This window comes from Bison bison, unplaced genomic scaffold (genome assembly GCF_000754665.1).
Source record: "Bison bison bison isolate TAMUID 2011002044 unplaced genomic scaffold, Bison_UMD1.0 scf7180017864522, whole genome shotgun sequence".
In the NCBI taxonomy this organism is placed as follows: domain Eukaryota; kingdom Metazoa; phylum Chordata; class Mammalia; order Artiodactyla; family Bovidae; genus Bison; species Bison bison.
Genome location: NW_011495073.1, coordinates 1,869,852 through 1,888,086, shown reverse-complemented (window position 1 = coordinate 1,888,086; position 18,235 = coordinate 1,869,852). Strand labels below are relative to the sequence as shown.

General features: G+C 38.5%; 1 protein-coding gene across 1 annotated transcript in view; it reads left to right on the top strand.

Annotated features, from left to right (window-relative positions):
* ZPBP (zona pellucida binding protein) overlaps positions 1-18,235 on the top strand; it is a 148,237-nt gene that overhangs the window by 76,878 nt on the left and 53,124 nt on the right. Inside the window, exon 7 of the mRNA XM_010831052.1 lies at positions 16,654-16,831. Coding sequence (XP_010829354.1) covers positions 16,654-16,831 — 178 coding nt within the window. The remainder of the gene's footprint in view (positions 1-16,653; positions 16,832-18,235) is intronic.

Below are 18,235 nucleotides of genomic sequence, written 5' to 3'. Positions count from 1 at the left end.
GTACTTTGGCTACCTCATGCGAAGAGTTGACTCATTGGAAAAGACTGATGCTGGGAGGGATTGGGGGCAGGAGGAGAAGGGGACGACAGAGGATGAGATGGCTGGATGGCATCACCGACTTGATGGACGTGAGTTTGGGTGAACTCCGGGAGTTAGTGATGGACAGGGAGGCCTGGTGTGCTGCAATTCATTGGGTTGCAAAGAGTTGGACACGACTGAGTGAATGAACTGAACTGAACTGACCTGGTATGTTACTGATGTCACAATTTGCATCTTTTGTATTGTGTATGTAATTACAGATTTTCATACTTTTTTCTCTTTATTATTATACTTTTTTCTCTAACTTTTCTGCTGGTTTAAAATGTGATTTGTGTGTCATCCTTATAGTATTACATTATTCTGTATTTGCTGTGAGATTTATACTTTTTTATGTTGCTTTTAAATGCTCTTCAATTTGTTTGTTGGACTCTCTTTAGCACTTCTTATAAGGCAGTACACTCACCAGGGCAGAGCCCTGAGATGCTCAGACTTCTAGTGGTATTAAACTCTTTCATTTTTTGTTCATCAAGGAAATTCTTCATGTCTCCTTCATTTTAAAAATATAATTTAAAGATATATACATATATATTATATACTTTTATAGATATATGGTTTTGCAGATGTATGCTTGTATATATAGCTGGGACTTCTAGTGCTTAAATGCTTAAACGTTAAATGCTTTCACTTTTGTTTGTCTAGGAAATTCTTCACGTCTCCTTCATTTAAAATCATAGTTTTACAGATATATACACTTCTACAGATATATATATATATATATACACACACACACACACACACACACACACACACACACACACACAGCTTCTCCATATTTGGCTGCAATAGAATCAATCTGATTTTGGTACTGTCTATTTGGTGATGTCCACATGTAGAGTCATCTCTTTTGTGGTTGGAAAAGTTTGTTTGCTATGACCAGTGTGTTCTCTGGACAAAACTCTGTTAGCCTTGCCCTCCTTCATTTTGTAATCCAAGGCCAAACTTACCTGTTACTTTTAAGTATCTCTTGACTTCTTACTTTTGCATTCTAATCTCTTATGATGAAAAGGGCATCTTTTTTTGGTGTTATTTCTGGAAGGTCTTGTAAGTCTTCATAGAACTGTTCAACTTCAGCTTCTTCAGCATTCATCATTCAGCAGTAGTTGGGGCATAGACTTGGATTACTGTTACATTGAATGATTTGCCTTGGAAATGAATCAAGTCATTCTGTCATATGTGAGATTGCACCCAAGTTACTGCATTTTGAATTCTTTTGTTGACATTGAGGGCTACTCCATTTCTTCTAAAAGATTCTTGGCTGTAGAAGTTGATAGAATGGTAATCTGAATTAAATTCAACCATTCATGTCCATTTTAGTTCACTGATTCCTTAGATGTCAGTGTTCACCTTTGCCATCTCCTGTTGACCATGTCCAATTTACCTTGATTCATGGACCTCATGTTCCAGGTTCCTATGCAATATTATACAGCATTGGACTTTGCTTTCACCACTAGGCACATCCACAATTGAACATCATTTATGCTTTTGTCCAGCCACTTCATTATTTCTGGAGGTATTAGTAATTGCCCCCAACTCTTCTCAGGTAGCACATTAGGGGGCTACTCCCTAATGGGGAATTCACGTCATATTTTTTTGCCTTTTCATACTGTTCATGGGGTTCTCACAGCAAGAACCCTGGAGTGGTTTGCCATATTCTTCTCCAGAGGAACATATTTTGTCAGAACTCTTCACTATGAACTGTCTTCTTGGGCAGCTCTGCATGGTTTGGCTTGTGGCTTTGTTGTTATGCATGCTCCTATGCCATGACAGATCATGAGCTCCTTATTGCAAAGTTCAGGCTTAAAGAAAGTAGGGAAATCCACTAGACCATTCAGGTATGACCTAAATCATATCCCTTATGATTATACAGTGAAGGTGATGAATAGATTCAAGAGATTAGATCTGGTAGACAGAGTGCCTGAAGAACTATGGACAGAAGTTTGTAATATTGTACAGGAAGCAATGATCAAAACCATCCCAAAGAAAAAGAAATGCAAGAAGGTAAAGTGGTTATCTGAGGAGGCTTTACAAATAGCTGAGGAAAGAAGAGAAGCGAAAGGCAAAGTTAAGGGAAAGGTGCACCCAACTGAATACACAGTTCCAGAGAATAGCAGAGAGAAATAAGAAGACCTTCTTACATGAACAATGCAGAGAAATAGAATGGGAAAGACTAACAATCTCTTCAAGAAAATTGGAGATATCAAGGGAACATTTCATCCAAGGATGGATGCAATAAGGGACAGGAATGGTAAGTACCTAACAGAAGCAGAAGAGATTAAGCAGAGGTGGCAGTTGTTGGTGGAAATGTAATTGATACAACTACTGCGGAAAACAGTATGGAGATTCCTTAAAAAGCTAGGAATTAAAACTACCATATGACCCAAGAATCCCAGTACTGGGCATAGACCCTGAGAAAACCAAAATTGAAAAAGACACATGTACCCCAATGTTCATTGCAGCACTATTTACAATAGCTAGAACATGGGCACATTCTAAATGTCCATCAACAGGTGAACGGATAAAGAAGCTGTGGTGCGTATGTATAAGCAACTATTACTCAGTCTTAAAAAGGAATGCATTTGAGTCAGTGGTTATGAGGTGGATAAACCTAGAGCCTATTATACAGAGTGAAGTAAGTCAGAAAGAAAAACAAGTATCATGTATTAATGCATATATATGGAATCTAGAAAGATAGCACTGATGAACCTATTTGCAGGGCAGCAGTGGAGATGCAGATACAGAGAACGAACTTGTGCACATGGGGCTCTGGGGTGAGGGAAGGAGAGAATGGGACAAATGGAGAGAGCAGCGTGGGGGAACATACACTACCATATGTGAGATAGATAGCCAGTGGGGATTTGCCTTATGACTCAGGGAACTGAAACAGGCTTGGTGACAATCTAGAGAGGTGGGATGGGGTGGGATGTATGAAGGAGGTTCAAAAGGGCGTGGACATACGTATACCTATGGCTGATTCATGTTGATCTCTGGTGGAAACCAATACAATATTGTAAAGCAATTATCCTCCAGTTAAAAATAAATTTTTTACAAAGAGAAAAAACATCTAGTTGAAATTGAGATGTATTGAGATGTATTGAGATTTATTTATGTATAAAATATACATAGAATTTCAGAGATTTACTGTAAAAATAAAGATGCAAATTATATCAATAATTTTCATTGATTTCATGTTATGATGTATGTTGGTATACTGGATTAAATGTGTTCCTAAAATAAACTCATTTCACCTGTTTAAAAAAAAGAGGTAGCAAGAATACACAGAACTATACAAAAATGGTCTTGATGACCTGGATAACCATGATGATATGGTTACCTAAAGCCAGACGTCCTGAAGTATGAAATCAAGTAGGCCTTAGGAAGCATTACTACAACAAAGCTAGTGGAGGTGATGGAATTCTGGCTGAACTATTTCTAATCCTAAAAGAGGATGCTGTGAAAGTGCTGCACTCAGTATACAAGCAAATGTGTAAAACTCAACAGAGGCCGCAGGACTGCAAAAGCTCAGTTTTCATTCCAGTCCCAAAGAAGGACAATGCCAAAGAGTGTTCAGACTACCAACAATTGCACTCATTTCACATGCTAGTAAGGTTATCCTCAAAATCCTTCAAGCTAGGCTTCAGCAGTACATGAAACAGAAACTTCCAGATGTACAAACTGGGTAAGGAAAGAGGAACAGGAGATCAAATTGCCAACATTTGTTGGATCATAGAGAAAGGAAGGGAATCCTGAATCTACTTCTGCTTCATTGACTACGTTAAAGCCTTTGACTGTGTGAATCACAGCAAACTGTGAAAAATGGTTAAAGAGATGGGAATACAAGACCACCTTACCTGTCTCCTGAGAAACCCATATGAGGGTCAAGAAACAACAGAACTGCGCATGGAACAGCACACTGGTTCAAAATTAGGGAAGGAGTAGTTCAGTTCAGTCGCTCAGTCGTGTCTGACTCTTTGCGACCCCATGAATTGCAGCACACCAGGCTTCCCTGTCCATCACCAGTTCCCGGAGTTTACCCAAACTCATGTCCATCGAGTCGGTGATGTCATCCAGCCATCTCATCCTCTGTCGTCCCCTTCTCCTCCTGCCCCTAATCCCTCCCAGCATCAGGGTCTTTTCCAGTGAGTCAACCCTTCGCATGAGGTGGCCAAAGTATTGGGGTTTCAGCTTCAGCATCATATCTTCCAATGAACACCCAGGACTGATCTCCTTTAGGAGATCTCTGGTTCCTCTGCCTTTTCTAAAACCGCCTTGAACATCTGGAAATTCACGGTTCACGTACTGTTAAAGGTTGGCTTGGAGAATTTTAAGCATTAACTTACTCGCGTGTGAGATGAGTGCAATTGTGCGGTAGTTTGAGCATTCTTTGGCATTGCCTTTCTTCGGGATTGGAATGAAAACTAACTTTTTCCAGTCGTGTGGCTACTGCTGAGTTTTCCAAATTTGCTGGCATGTTGAGTGCAGCACTTTTACAGCATCATCTTTGAGGATTTGAAATAGCTCAACTGGAATTCCATCATCTCCACTAGCTTTGTTCATAGTGATGCTTTCTAAGGGCCACTTGACTTCACATTCCAGGATGTCTGGCTCTAGATGAGTGTTCACACCATCATGATTATCTGGGTTGTGAAGATCTTTTTTGTACAGTTCTTCTGTGTATTCTTGCCACCTATTCTTAATATCTTCTGCTTCTGTTAGGTCCATACCATTTCTGTCCTTTATTGAGCCCAACTTTGCATGAAATGTTCCCTTGGTATCACTAATATTCTTGAAGAGAACTCTAGTCTTTCCCATTCTGTTGTTTTCCTCTGTTTCTTTGCATTGAATGCTGAGGAAGGCTATCTTATCTCTCCTTGCTATTTTTTGGAACTCTGCATTCAGATGCTTATATTTTTCCTTTTCTCCTTTGCTTTTCGCTTCTCTTCGTTTCACAGGTATTTTAAGGCCTCCTCAGACAGCCATTTTGCTTTTTTGCATTTCTTTTCCACGGGGATGATCTTGATCCCTGTCTCCTATACAGTGTCACAAACCTCATTCCATAGTTCATCAGACACTCTATCTAGTCCCTTAAATCTATTTCTCACTTCCACTGTATAATCATAAGGGATTTGATTTAGGTCATACTTGAATGGTCTGGTGGTTTTCCCTACTTTCTTCAAGTCTGAATTTGGCAATAGGAGTTCATGATCTGAGCCACAGTCAGCTCCTGGTCTTGTTTTTGCTGACTGTATAAAGCTTCTTCGTCTTTGGCTACAAGGAATATAATCAGTCTGATTTCGGTGTTGACCATCTGGTGATGTCCATGTGTAGAGTCTTCTCTTGTGTTGTTGGAAGAGGGTATTTGCTATGACCAGTGCATTCTCTTGGCAAAACTCTATGAGCCTTTGCCCTGCTTCATACCATATTCCAAGGCCAAATTTGCCTGTTACTCCAGGTGTTTCTTGACTTCTTACTTTTGCATTCCAGCCCCCTATAATTAAAAGGACATCTTTTTTGGATGTTAGTTCTAAAAGGTCTTGTAGATCTTCATAGAACTGTTCAACTTCAGCTTCTTCAGCATTCCTGGTTGGGGCATAGGCTTGGATCACTGTGATATTGAATGGTTTGCCTTGGAAATGAACAGAGATCATTCTGTCATTTTTGAGATTGCATCCAGTACTGCATTTTGGATTCTTTTGTTGACCATGATGGCTACTCCATTTCTTCTAAGGTATTCCTGCCCACAGTAGTAGATATAATGGTCATCTGAGTTAAAATCACCCATTCCAGTCCATTTGAGTTCACTGATTCCTAGAATGTCGACGTTCACCTTTGCCATCTCCTGTTTGACCACTCCCAATTTGCCTTGATTCATGGACCTGACATTCCAGGTTCCTATGCAATATTGCTCTTTACAGCATCGGACCTTGCTTATATCACCAGTCACATACAGAACTGGGTATTGTTTTTGCTTTGTCTCCATCCCTTCATTCTTTCTGGAGTTATTTCTCCACTGATCTCCAGTAGCATATTGGGCACTTACCAACCTGGGGAGTTCCTCTTTCAGTATCCTGTCATTTTGCATTTTCATACTGTTCATGGGGTTCTTAAGGCAAGAATACTGAAGTGGCTTGCCATTCCCTTCCCCTTCGGCAGCTGCCCTGACCTCAGAAGTAGGGAGTGGGAAGGAGGGAAGGAGTAAGGCAAGGCTATATATTGTCACCCTGCTTATTTAACTTCTATGCAGAGTACATCATGCAAAAGGCTGGACTGAATGAATCACAAGCTGAAATAAAGATTGCTTGGAGAAATTTCAAAAGCCTCAGATAGGCAGATGGTACCACTCTAATGGTAGAAAGTAAAGAGGAACTGAAGAGCCTTTTGATGAATGTGAAAGGGGAGAGTGAAAACCTGGCTTAAAACTCAGCATTCAGAAAACTAAAATCATGGCATCCAGTCCCATTACTTCATCGCAAATAGATGGGGAAAAAATGGAAATGGTGACAGATTTTATTTTCTTGGGCTCCAAAATCACGGCTGATGGTGACTGCAGCCATGATATTTCTTCCTTGCTCCTTGGAAGAAATGCTACGACAAACCTAGACAGTGTATTAAAAAGCAGAGGCATCACTTTGCTAATGAAGTTCCATATAGTCAAAGCTATTTTTTTTCCAGTAGTCATGTATGGACATTAGAGTTAGACCATAAAGGAAGCTGAGGGCCAAATAATTGGTACTTTCAAATTGTTGTACCAGAGAAGACTCCTGAGAGTCCCTTAGACTGAAAGTATATCAAGCCAGTAAATCCTAAAGGAAATCAACCCTGAATATTCGTTGAAAAGACTGATCTGAAGCTCCATTACTTTGGCCACCTGACACAAGACCCGACTCATTGGAAAAGATCCTCATCCTGGGAAGGATAGAGGGCAGAAGGATGAAGGGGCAGCAGCAGATGAGAGGTGTAGACAGCATCATGGACTCAGTGAACATGGTGTTGAGCAAACTCTGGCATTTGGTGAAGTACGTAGGGTCACAAAGAAAGGGCCACGACCTAGCAACTGAACAACAGAACAGTCAATATTTTTTGTTCATAGCCTTGTTTCCGCAGTTTGAATGTATCACCATATACTCTCCTAACCTAAAAGGTTTGTGCCAAGAACTCCTCTGATAGTATTATTTGAGGAGGAGGATGTCCCTTTTATTTGATGAATTTCTTTTGTCTAGCTTCTCTCTTGTTAATGTTAATAACAGTATTTCTTGGTGTGGTTTTCTCTAGGACAATGTATTTGCTTATATCCGAGGTTTATAAATCCGAATGTCCATTCCCTCTGCAGATTTCTTTGGCATTATTTTTTGAAATAAGCTTACTGGTACTTCCTCTTCTTGAGGGAACTCCCTTAGTGAATGTACTGATTTAGTGATGATGTCAAGTGAGTTTCATTGGATTTCTTTATTCTTTTCTTCTTTTTGTTTCTGTGACTGGGTCATTTCAAATCATCTGTCCTTAATTCACTGATTCTTTTTTTCTGTTTGAGTCTGCCTTTGAAACTTTCTCTGTTGAATTTTTAAGTTCAGTCACTATATTCTTCTTGCTAGAATTTCTGTTTAATTCTTTTTTATGGTTTGTGTTTCTTTGTTCCACTTCTTGGGTTTTGTATGTATCTATATGTATATACGTTGTTTTTTTGATGTTTGTCTCTCAGTGTAGCTTACTGAGTTTCTTTAAGATCATTTTGAATTCTTTTTAGGTAATTCATAGATTTTTATGTTTTTGTAGCTGGTTATTTGACCTTTTTTTAGTTCTTCTATGCTCTCATGTTTTCTTGATTCTTATGATCCTGGTAACCTTGCGTTGGTGCCTGGACATATAAAGAAAAGTTTCCTCTTCAATCTTTGTATTCTGGCTTCCCAGGTGGCTCAGAGGTTAAAGCATCTGCCTGCAATGCGGGAGAACTGGGATCGATCCCTGGGTCGGGAAGATCCCCTGGAGAAGGAAATGGCAATCCACTCCAGTATTCTTGCCTGGAGAATCCCATGGACGGAGGAGCCTGGTGGGCTACAGTCTACGGGGTCGCAAAGAGTCGGACACAACTGAGCGACTTCACTTTCACTTTCCAGGGATAATGGTCTTTACCAGACTAGAGCTTCTAGGCGTCTCTCAAGCCTTTCTTCTCAGCTCCTGCTTTTTCCTTGGGGGTGTGGGGGATGTTTTGAATTGTTTCTTCTCTGTCTCACTGAGTCATATTAGGTTCTGAGAGTCATATCAGGTGCTAAGTGCGAACCAGTCCTTTTCTAGACAGCAGTGCCTGAAATGTCAAGACTTTTTGTGAATTTTCTGTTTCTCTCCTTCCTTCCTGAAGGGGATGTCTTGGACTTTGCTCCTTCTCTGTTGAATGCCGAGTCATGCCAAGTGCTCGAGAGTTAACTTTTTCTTTTCTCCAGGGTAGCATGTAGATTCTCCATCTCTCTTCTTCTCTCCTGAAGGGACAGTCTCAGGGTTGTGTGCCATTACCACATTTTGTAGCGTTAAACTAGTTGCTGGATTCCATACTGGCTGCTTACATCTATGTGCTGTCTGTGGGGGCATACATGCCAGGTGCTGTGGGTTTCCAGCCCTTTTCTTCTCATCCAGAAACAGTCCTTGTTGGGAATGACACAAACGCTGGGACTATCAGACTTTCACTTTTCATTTTCTTTCCCCTTAGGGAGAAGTTGTGAGTTAGAGGGATGTCTCCCCAGGCTGAGTTTTGATGACCTGGGGAAGTGGTAATGTGGTCAAAGTAAAACTGTTTCTCCTACAATTTTCAGTAGGTCTGATCTTGGGCTTTGTTGTCCATGGGGATGCTGGAGCCTTTCTGCTATAATCACTAGTTCTTAGAAAAGTATTTTCATCCCTGAATGATTGTCAAATCAGTGTTTTTGTGCAGTGGAAATGAACCTCCTGTTCTGCTATGCTGCTGAACATTGTTAACTGTTAATAATCCCTGCCTCTCAGTTAGAATATTTAGACCAGTTACATTTAAATTACCTGCCATTTGGATTTAAATCCACCGTTTCCCCATTTTTTCCCTTTTTGTCACATCTGTTGTAACCTTTTCTTTAGTGCTACTATTTTATAGTCTTGTTCATTGCTTTGTGTTGTTGTTTTTGTTCAGTTGCTAAGTCATGTCCAACTCTTTGTGACCCCCATGGACTGCAACACTCCAGGCTTCCCTGTCCTTCACTGTCTCCCAAAGTTTGCTCAGCTTCATGTCCATTGAGTCCATGATGCTAGCTAACCATTTCATCCTCTGCCTCCCTCTTTTCCTTTTGCCTTCAGTCTTCCCTAGCATCAGGATCTTTTCTGATGAATTGACTCTTTGTATCAGGTGGCCAAAGTATTGGAGCTTCAGCTTCAGCTTCAGTCCTTCCAATACATATTCAGGGTTGATTTCCTTTAGGATTGACTGGTTTGATCTCTTTGCCATCCAAGGGACTCTCAAGAGTTTTCTCCAACACCACAGTTCAAAAGCATCATTCTTCAGTTCCCAGTCTTCTTTATGGTCCAACTGTCACATTCTTACATGACTACTGGAAAAACCATAGTTTTCGCTCTACAGACCTTTGTCAGCAAAGTGATGTCTTTGCTTTTAAATATGCTGTCTAGATTTGTCATAGCTTTCCTTCTAAGGAACAAGGGTCTTTAATTTCATGGCTGCAGTTGCTGTCCACAGTGATTTTGGAGCCCAAGAAAATAAAATCTGTCATTGCTTCTGCTCTTTCCCCTTCTTCTTGCCATGAAGTGATGGGACAAGTTGCCATGGTCTTAGTTTTTTGAATGTTGAGTTTTAAGCTGGTTTTTTCACTTTTTTTTTTTCACCCTTATCAAGAGCCTCTTTAGTTCCTCTTCACTTTCTGCCATTAGGGTGATGTCATCTGCATATCTGAGGTTTTTGATATTTCTCTGGCAGTCTTGTTTCAAGCTTGCGATTATCTAGGCTGGCATTTCACATGATGTACTCTGCATAAAAGTTGAATATGCAGGGTGACAATAGATAGCCTTGTCTTACTCCTTTCCCAATTTTGAACCAGTCCATTGTTCCATGTGCAGTTCTGTTGTTTCCTGACCCTCATAGAGGTTTCTCAGGAAACAGTTAAGGTGGTCTGGTATTCCCGTCTCTTTAAGATTTTCCACAGTTTCTTGTGATCTACACAGTTGAAAGATTTAGTGTAGTCAGTGAAGCAGAAGTAGATGTTTTTCTGGAATTCTCTTGCTTTTTCTATGATCCGATGAATTTTGACAATGTGATCTCTTGTTCTTCTGCCTTTTTTAAATTCAGTTTGTATGTCTGGGCTTCCATATAGCTCATATGGTAAAGAATCTGCCTGTAGTGCAGGAGACCTGGGCTTGATCCCTAGGTCGGGAATATCCCCTGGAGAAAGGAATGGCAACCCACTCCAGTATTCTTGCCTTAAGAGTCCCATGGGTAGAGGAGCCTGGTGTCATGTGGTCAATGGGGTCACAAAGTTTTGGACACGACTGAGGGGCTAACACTACTACTGCTGTACATCTGCAAGTTCTTGGTTCATGTACTGCCAAGGCTTGCTTGAAGGATTTTGAGCATAACCTTACTAGCATATGACATGAGTTGTGTATAGCAGTTGTACACTAGTTTGAACATTCTTTGGCATTGCCCTTTTTTGCTTTATTGTTTTTAAATCATAGTACTGCTTTATGTAGATGGGTTTTGATTATTCCATTACATTATCATTTAACCTGGTTTTTTACTCTTCAAGGTTTGCTCCTCGCATTTTTTTTTTAAACATATATTTTTCATTCTTTTTGTGTGGATTTGCTTCAAATTTTAACATTCTTAATAGCAGAACCAAAAGTTACTTAGTGTATATAGTACCTTCCAAAAAAAGTGTAAGAACCTTCCTTAAAGACCTTTAACTCATGACGTGCCTTCATCTCTCAAGTTTTTGTTCCATAATATTTTAGTTCTTTTTAAAAATGTTTTCACTTCTTATTAATATTATTTCAAAATGTCAGTGTCTGTTTAGATTCGCCCATGGTTTTATCCATTTCTTTGCTGACCATTTACTCTTGTGTCTCTCTTTCCTCATCATGTCATTTTTCCTTCCTCCTGTATTCATTGTTCCACTGAAATCTGAAGACTCACTGCTTTCTCAATACTGGAAAATTTTTCTGCCTGGATAGCTTTGAAGATTACCTTTTACCCCATTTGTTTCTCTGCAACTCCTGTTTAGTATGTTTTAGATTATCTCGTTGATTTCTCCATCTCTCTTACTTTTTTATATGTTTTATATGATCCTTATTCTGTGTGATTTCTTCAGGTATTTATTGTGTTTAATTATTCTTGCTGCAGCTTGGCCTAATCCAATGTTCAGTCTGTCCACAGTTTTTAATTTCAATCTATTTTTTCTCCCTTTATTAACTGTAATGTAAGGTTGTTTTTCAGATATACTTTCTCTTTTATAATGATATAAATGTCCTTTACTGTTTTCATTACCACTTCTGTTTCTGTATGTGTTTTAAGGCTCCGTGGTGTCATTTTTGCTATTTTAGTAACTGAAGTTCCCGTGTATGAATCTCTTGACCGTCTCGTGTGGCAGTTTGTTTCCTCTTCTGTAGTTTCTAATTTCATCCGCCACTTCATAATTCTGGCTGATAAGTAGTATTTGTCAGCCCTTTATCAGTAGATATAGCCCCTTTGACTTAAGCTGTGTGTGTTTTTCTGTAAAGTTATTATATTTGCTTTTGACTGTCCTCAGGCAAAGCCAACTTTTATGTTATTTCTGACTTGGTGATTTTGTATCCCATAGAAAATACAACAGAATCCCACACCCACTTTGAAAGCAAATCATTGAGTAGTTAGTAGTAGCTTTAGTTTAGCTAGTACTACAAACCATTCAGTTCAGTTCAGTTCAGTTCACTCACTCAGTCATGTGAAACTCTTTGCGACCCCATGAACCTCAGCACACCAGGCCTCCCTGTCCATCACCAACTTCCAGAGCCCATCCAAACCTATGTCCATTGAGTTGGTGATGCCATCCAACCATCTCATCCTCTGTCGTCCCCTTCTCCTGCTGCCCTCAATCTTTCCCAGCATCAGGGTCTTTTCAAATGAGTCAGCTCTTGGCATCAGGTGGCCAAAATATTGGAGTTTCAGCTTCAACATCAGTCCTTCCAATGAACACCCAGGACTGGTTTCCTTTAGGATGGACTGCTTAGATCTCCTTGCAGGCCAAGGGACTCTCAAGAGTCTTCTCTAACACCACAGTTCAAAAGCATCAATTCTTTGGTGCTCAGCTTTGTTTATAGTCCAACTCTCACATCTGTACATGACTACTGGAAAAACCATAGCCTTGACTAGACGGACCTTTGTTGACAAAATAATGTCTCTGCTTTTTAATAGGCTGTCCAGGTTGTTCATAACTTTCCTTCCAAGGAGTAAGTGTCTTTTAATTTCATGGCTGCAATCACCATCTGCAGGGATTTTGGAGCCCAGAAAAATAAAATCAGCCACTGTTTCCCCATCTATTTGCCATGAAGTGATAGGACCAGATGCCATGATCTTAGTTTTCTGAATGTTGAGCTTTAAGCCAACTTTTTCACTCTCCTCTTTCACTTTCATCAAGAGGCTCTTTAGTTCCTCTTCACTTTCTGCCATAAGGGTGGTGTCATCTGCATATCTGAGGTTATTGATATTTCTCCCAGCAATCTTGATTCCAGCTTGTGCTTCTTCCAGCCCAGCGTTTCTCATGATGTACTCTGCATATAAATTAAATAATCAGGGTGACAATATACAGCCTTGACATACTCCTTTTCCTATTAGGAACCAGTCTGTTGTTCCATGTCCAGTTCTAACTGTTGCTTCCTGACCTGTATATAGGTTTCTCAAGAGGCATGTCAGGTAGTCTGGTATTCCCATCTGTTTCAGAATTTTCCACAGTTTATTGTGATCCACACCATTAATAGTAGCTAATACTTGGTTTGTAATTTTCATTTTTAGCATCTTTTTCTCCCTGTCTTCCTTTTTGCTTTTTCTTTCTCTCTTATTGTTGAAACATAGCTACACAAGATCTTTGCTCTGTTTATGTGGTTAGTTGATATTTAGCAGGAGGATTTTCCAGAATATCTGGTGCATCATCTGGTTGAAAATGGGAAATCTTTTTTTTTATTTTTAAATGTCATTTCTGTCCTCTACTTCCATCTTGTCTGCTTTTATCAGTTAGAAATATACCAATATAAAAAACTTAATATGACAGCTAAATCTCTAATAAGTTTAAAACCTGAATTATGAATTATCTCTCATCTTTCTTCTAAAGAATCTGGTTTTCCAGTGCAGGTTTCATTTCCTGTGGAACAACTACAGCTTCAGTGACTAACTCTGAGTGAAGAGTTGATCCTTTTGCCCGTTGCTTCAGGACTCATGTAGACTCTACATTGCAAAGTTAAATTTTTCTTTATTCTAGAGTTCTAGGATTGGTTATGCTTCTTAGGAGTGGATTCCACCTTCCAAGGAATTCAAACTGTTGTATAACCTTTTACTTTCCTTCCTGATCTGAGTGTGTATACATCGTTTGTGTTGGTGTTCCTACCATGAGAGGGAGGACTTTATGTTTTCATTTAATCTTCTTCAACAGTTAAAGGACATTCTCCTATAAGATACGGACATTGGAACATTCTCCTGTAATATCTGGACACCCTACCTCTCATTTGCTCACTGAGCACCAAGATCACCAGTTTTTTTCTGTGCAAATTCACAGTTCTTTCCATTTCATTCAAGATACCTTAAGCCTCTATCTCTTTTTTGTTTGTTTGTTTGTTTGTTTTAGTTTTGCTTCTTAATTCCAGTCCTATTCAATGACTCTAGTCATTTTCCAAAGAGATTCCCAAATATGGTTGTTAACCAAAGTTTTGCAACAGATTCTATCTTAGAAGTGTATTGTTTGTAATAGTTGGTACATAATGAAATCTCCCCTCATGGTTATTGGAGCTCCAGTCTAAATCTGATCTTGTATAATGTATAGCATTTTTTGCCTATCCTAGGAGTTCTATAATTTTAAGTCATTGTTGCTTTCTGGGCTTGCTGGACTAATGTAGTGCAAATAGTAAAAGCCTTCCTAGTCACCTTTTTTAGTACCTAACTTGGCATGATCATAGGAACAGATTATGATACTCAAAGGAAGCTGTTCAACTTCCCCATGCAGAAGTTTGTGTGTGTATATATATATATATATATTTAATGATTTCTTGTTCTAGTCTTTTAATCAATAACTGATAACTATAGAACATATTCCTTCCATATATATTTAATCATTCTGTAAAGTTTGGGCTGAAGGGAACAGTAGCTTAGGCTAGGCATTATGATGTTTGTTCTGTAGTATTCTTTTTTTTTTGTTCTGTAGTATTCTTCATATCTTAAATTAGGTAATTAAACTATGAAGAATTTCTATAATCATGATTTGTTCTTATGTCATCCAAATTGGTCCAAAAATTTTTGCTTTAAAATCTTTCATTCTTACCCAACTCAGAGAATTCCCCAATTTCACCCTTTATTTGGTACAGTTGACCCTTGTCAACCATCAGCATACTCATTATTTAAAAAACTGAGTCAATGATTCAAGTAATATACTTTCTTTCCTTTTCTACCAAATGAGATACTTATCCTCATTCTGCTTTTTAGAAGAAAAATAGGAAACAGAAATCTGATTTGCATAATTATTTTTGTTCATCAAGTCCAGTTTTCCAGATCTAGTTTCACTGTTGTTGTTGTTGTTGTTTTCTGCATAGCATGTTAGAAAGCTAAGTGATTATGAGTGTGTCTCCTGAAAATTTTATTTGTAGTCTTGTGCTTCCCTGGTAGCTCATATGGTAAAGAGTCTGGTTGCAATGCAGGAGACCTGGGTTTGATCCCTGGGTCTGGGAGATCCCCTGGAGAAGGAAATGGCAACCCATTCCAGTATTCTTGCCTGGAAAATCCCCTGGATGGAGCAGCCTGGCAGGCTACAGTCCGTGGGTTCGCAAAGAGTCCGACACGACTGAGTGACTAATGCTTTCACTTTCACCTGGTAGCTCAGCTGGTAAGGAATCCGCTGGCAATGCAGGAGACCCCAGTTTGACTCCTGGGTCAGAAAGATCCGCTGGAGAAGGGATAGGCTACCCACTCCAGTATTCTTGGGCTTCCCTAGTGGCTCAGCTGGTAATGAATCTGCCTTCAATGAGGGAGACCTGGGTGTGATCCCTGGGTTGGGAAGGGAACAGCTTCGCCTGGAGAATGGAATGGCTAACAGCTCCACTGTTATAGCCTGGAGAATTCCGTGGACTGTATAGCAAAGAGCTGGATATGACTGAGTGACTTTCACTCACTATTTAAATATAGTTAATTACATACCAGACTTGTAGCTAATTAATTTGTAAGCACTTCCTTAACTAAAAATAAATAGCAGCAAATTTGACAGAATTTATTAGAAATAAAAGAAAACCATGTAGACTGTAAAAATGTAGTAATTCATTAATAGACTGATTGAATGTAGTATACTGAAAAACATTTTTACAATCACTTGTAGAAATTTTTATGGCAGGAATATAATTTGAAAGATATCTGAGGAAGTCAGTAGATTGAGATACATCATTAGTGGTTATAGATGTACATGAATTCCTTCATCCTTGCTTCTTACTGTGTTAGAGGTGAATGTTAGCACAGAAGAACTGAGCTAAACTAACTGACTTACAGAGGGTGTTAACTCATGACCATTCCTCATGTTTTACCAGGTAAAGCTTACTAGTCACCGAAAAGTATAAGCCTCTCCTTACTTTTAGGAGTCAAGACAGAATAATTATTATAAGTAAAAAGTTAATTAATTATAGGTCAGAATTATGCCTTAACTATTTTGTAAATTTTATTTTTGAAACAGAGCTAGAAGTTTTAATATGGGCTGTATTCCCTCTTGTTTTTAAACCTAATTTTTCTTTATGGAAAGAGTGGAGCAGATGCCTCAGCATTTGCTTCTTAAAGATTCTTAAAGTACGTTTTTTAAAGAACATTTAATTGTTAGAGTACATTTCTGAAAGTACATTTTATTTCAAAGAACTGTCGTATTTTTGCTCTTATGCCATAAAGAATCTACAGTGCAGGAGACCCAAGTTTGATCCCTGGATCAGAAAGATTTCCTGGAGAAGGGAATGTTACCCACTTCAGTATTCTTCCCTGGAGAATTCCTTGAACAGAAGAGCCTTGCGGGCTGCAGTCTATGGGGATGCAAAGAGTCAGACATGACTTAGTGACTGTAACACTTTCACATATTATTCAAAACCAAAGAGACCAAAATTTTTGGTTATATACTGAAATAGTTTCTCTGTGTTGTATTTGAAAATATTTGAGGTTTATAGTTGAAATCTTTTCAGTTTTATAGATGCTATTTATATCCTTTGAATTCAGAAAAAATAAGGACCTTGAGAATTTTTCCTGTTTCTAAAAACATATGAATCCTTATTTGTTCTAATATTTACATTTATTCAATAATGATTTTTCATACTGTATTTCTGTCTTAGGCTAAAAATCTCATAGAGCGGTTTTTTAATCAACAAGTGGAAGTTTTGGGCAGACGTGCAGAGCCATTGCCTGAGATATACTATATTGAAGGTACCCTCCAAATGGTTTGGATTAATCGCTGCTTCCCAGGGTATGGAATGAATATCCTGAAACACCCACGATGTCCTGAGTGCTGTGGTATGTAATGAAATCTGATTTTATGATTTATTCACTTACCTTCATTATGCCTAAGTGAATGTCTCTCACTTTTATTTACTGTCATTTAGGTTTGAAGTAGTGTGTTTTAAAAGACTCAGCCTGAAGATTTAAAAGAACACATCTGGCTTAATTCTGGCCTTGTTTTAATATTAGAGTAAAGAGGGGTTGGGGCATCAGGCAGTTGTCCGGGAGGAAAAACAAATGCTAGTTAGGAGACACTTAGAGTTACTTATCTTAGTGGCCAAACTATATTTATTTTAGAACCAATTTTTGAGGAGTTTGCATTCATATTGCCTAGGTTAGATATCTTTTTACTTTTTTAAACCATAAGTGTGTGAGTTGCTTTACTGCCAGTCCTCCTTCTGGCCTTTGATCCTCCCACTGAAGCGTCTGAGCTGCTGTCTGGATTTCCTCCATCGTGTGCTCTTATTGAAGCACCTGTAGAGGCTGTTAGCACTGGGACATGGATGCAAAGTCTTTGAATTTCTAGTTTCAGTTGTTGATTGAGCCAATTAATCCTCAGAGACTTTCTAATAAAAATACCACTAAATTAGTACCATTTTCCAAGTCTCTGTTTCTTCCCCTTCTCTTCTGTTATCTTATGTTAGATGAAAAACCTGTTCATTTGATAGAGCTCTAAATATTATTTTTACTTTGCTTTACTTAACTTGGTTAGATTTTGCTCTGTTTTTTCATAATTTTGTTTTTAAGGATATGAATTTTGACAAAATGTTCTGAAAATTTGTCTTAGGAAATACAAATTTAACAAATAACACACTTACGAGTACCAACCTAGAGACTGTTTTGCAAATCTGTGCTTACATACATCACTAGAGCACAGAAAATGATGAAGAAAATCCTAGGAATGCCAAACAGTGAAAACAAAACCCGGTAGTTTAGCTGTCTCTTAAATGTATTTACATTATCCATCAATAAAGTCTTTTAAGACAAGCTAAAACATTTAAATAGTTGTATATCATTAATTCCAAGAATTTGAAATAGTTAAATGTAGCTCTTTCATGTGAAATAATAGGTTTCATCATAATTATTATTGTGATAATAATTTCATCATTAATTTTTTTGCATTTATAAAAGTTCAGATAGTGTAATTTTCAGATATTCTCATTTTACCATGTAATTATAACATTCAGGTTACTATGTGTTATACTGTTTGATCAGGTTCATTAAGTACCTCTCTTATTCTTGACAACAGACACCTTGGGAAGTATAAATAAAATATGTATAAATATCTAAAATATTTTCTGGCTCTGAAATGCTGTCCCACATGCATGTCTTGGCCCACAGAGCTTAGCGATACAGGAGATATATCCAGGAAACAATTAGTGAACAAGAGACCATTACACCACAGGGAAAAGAACAGAA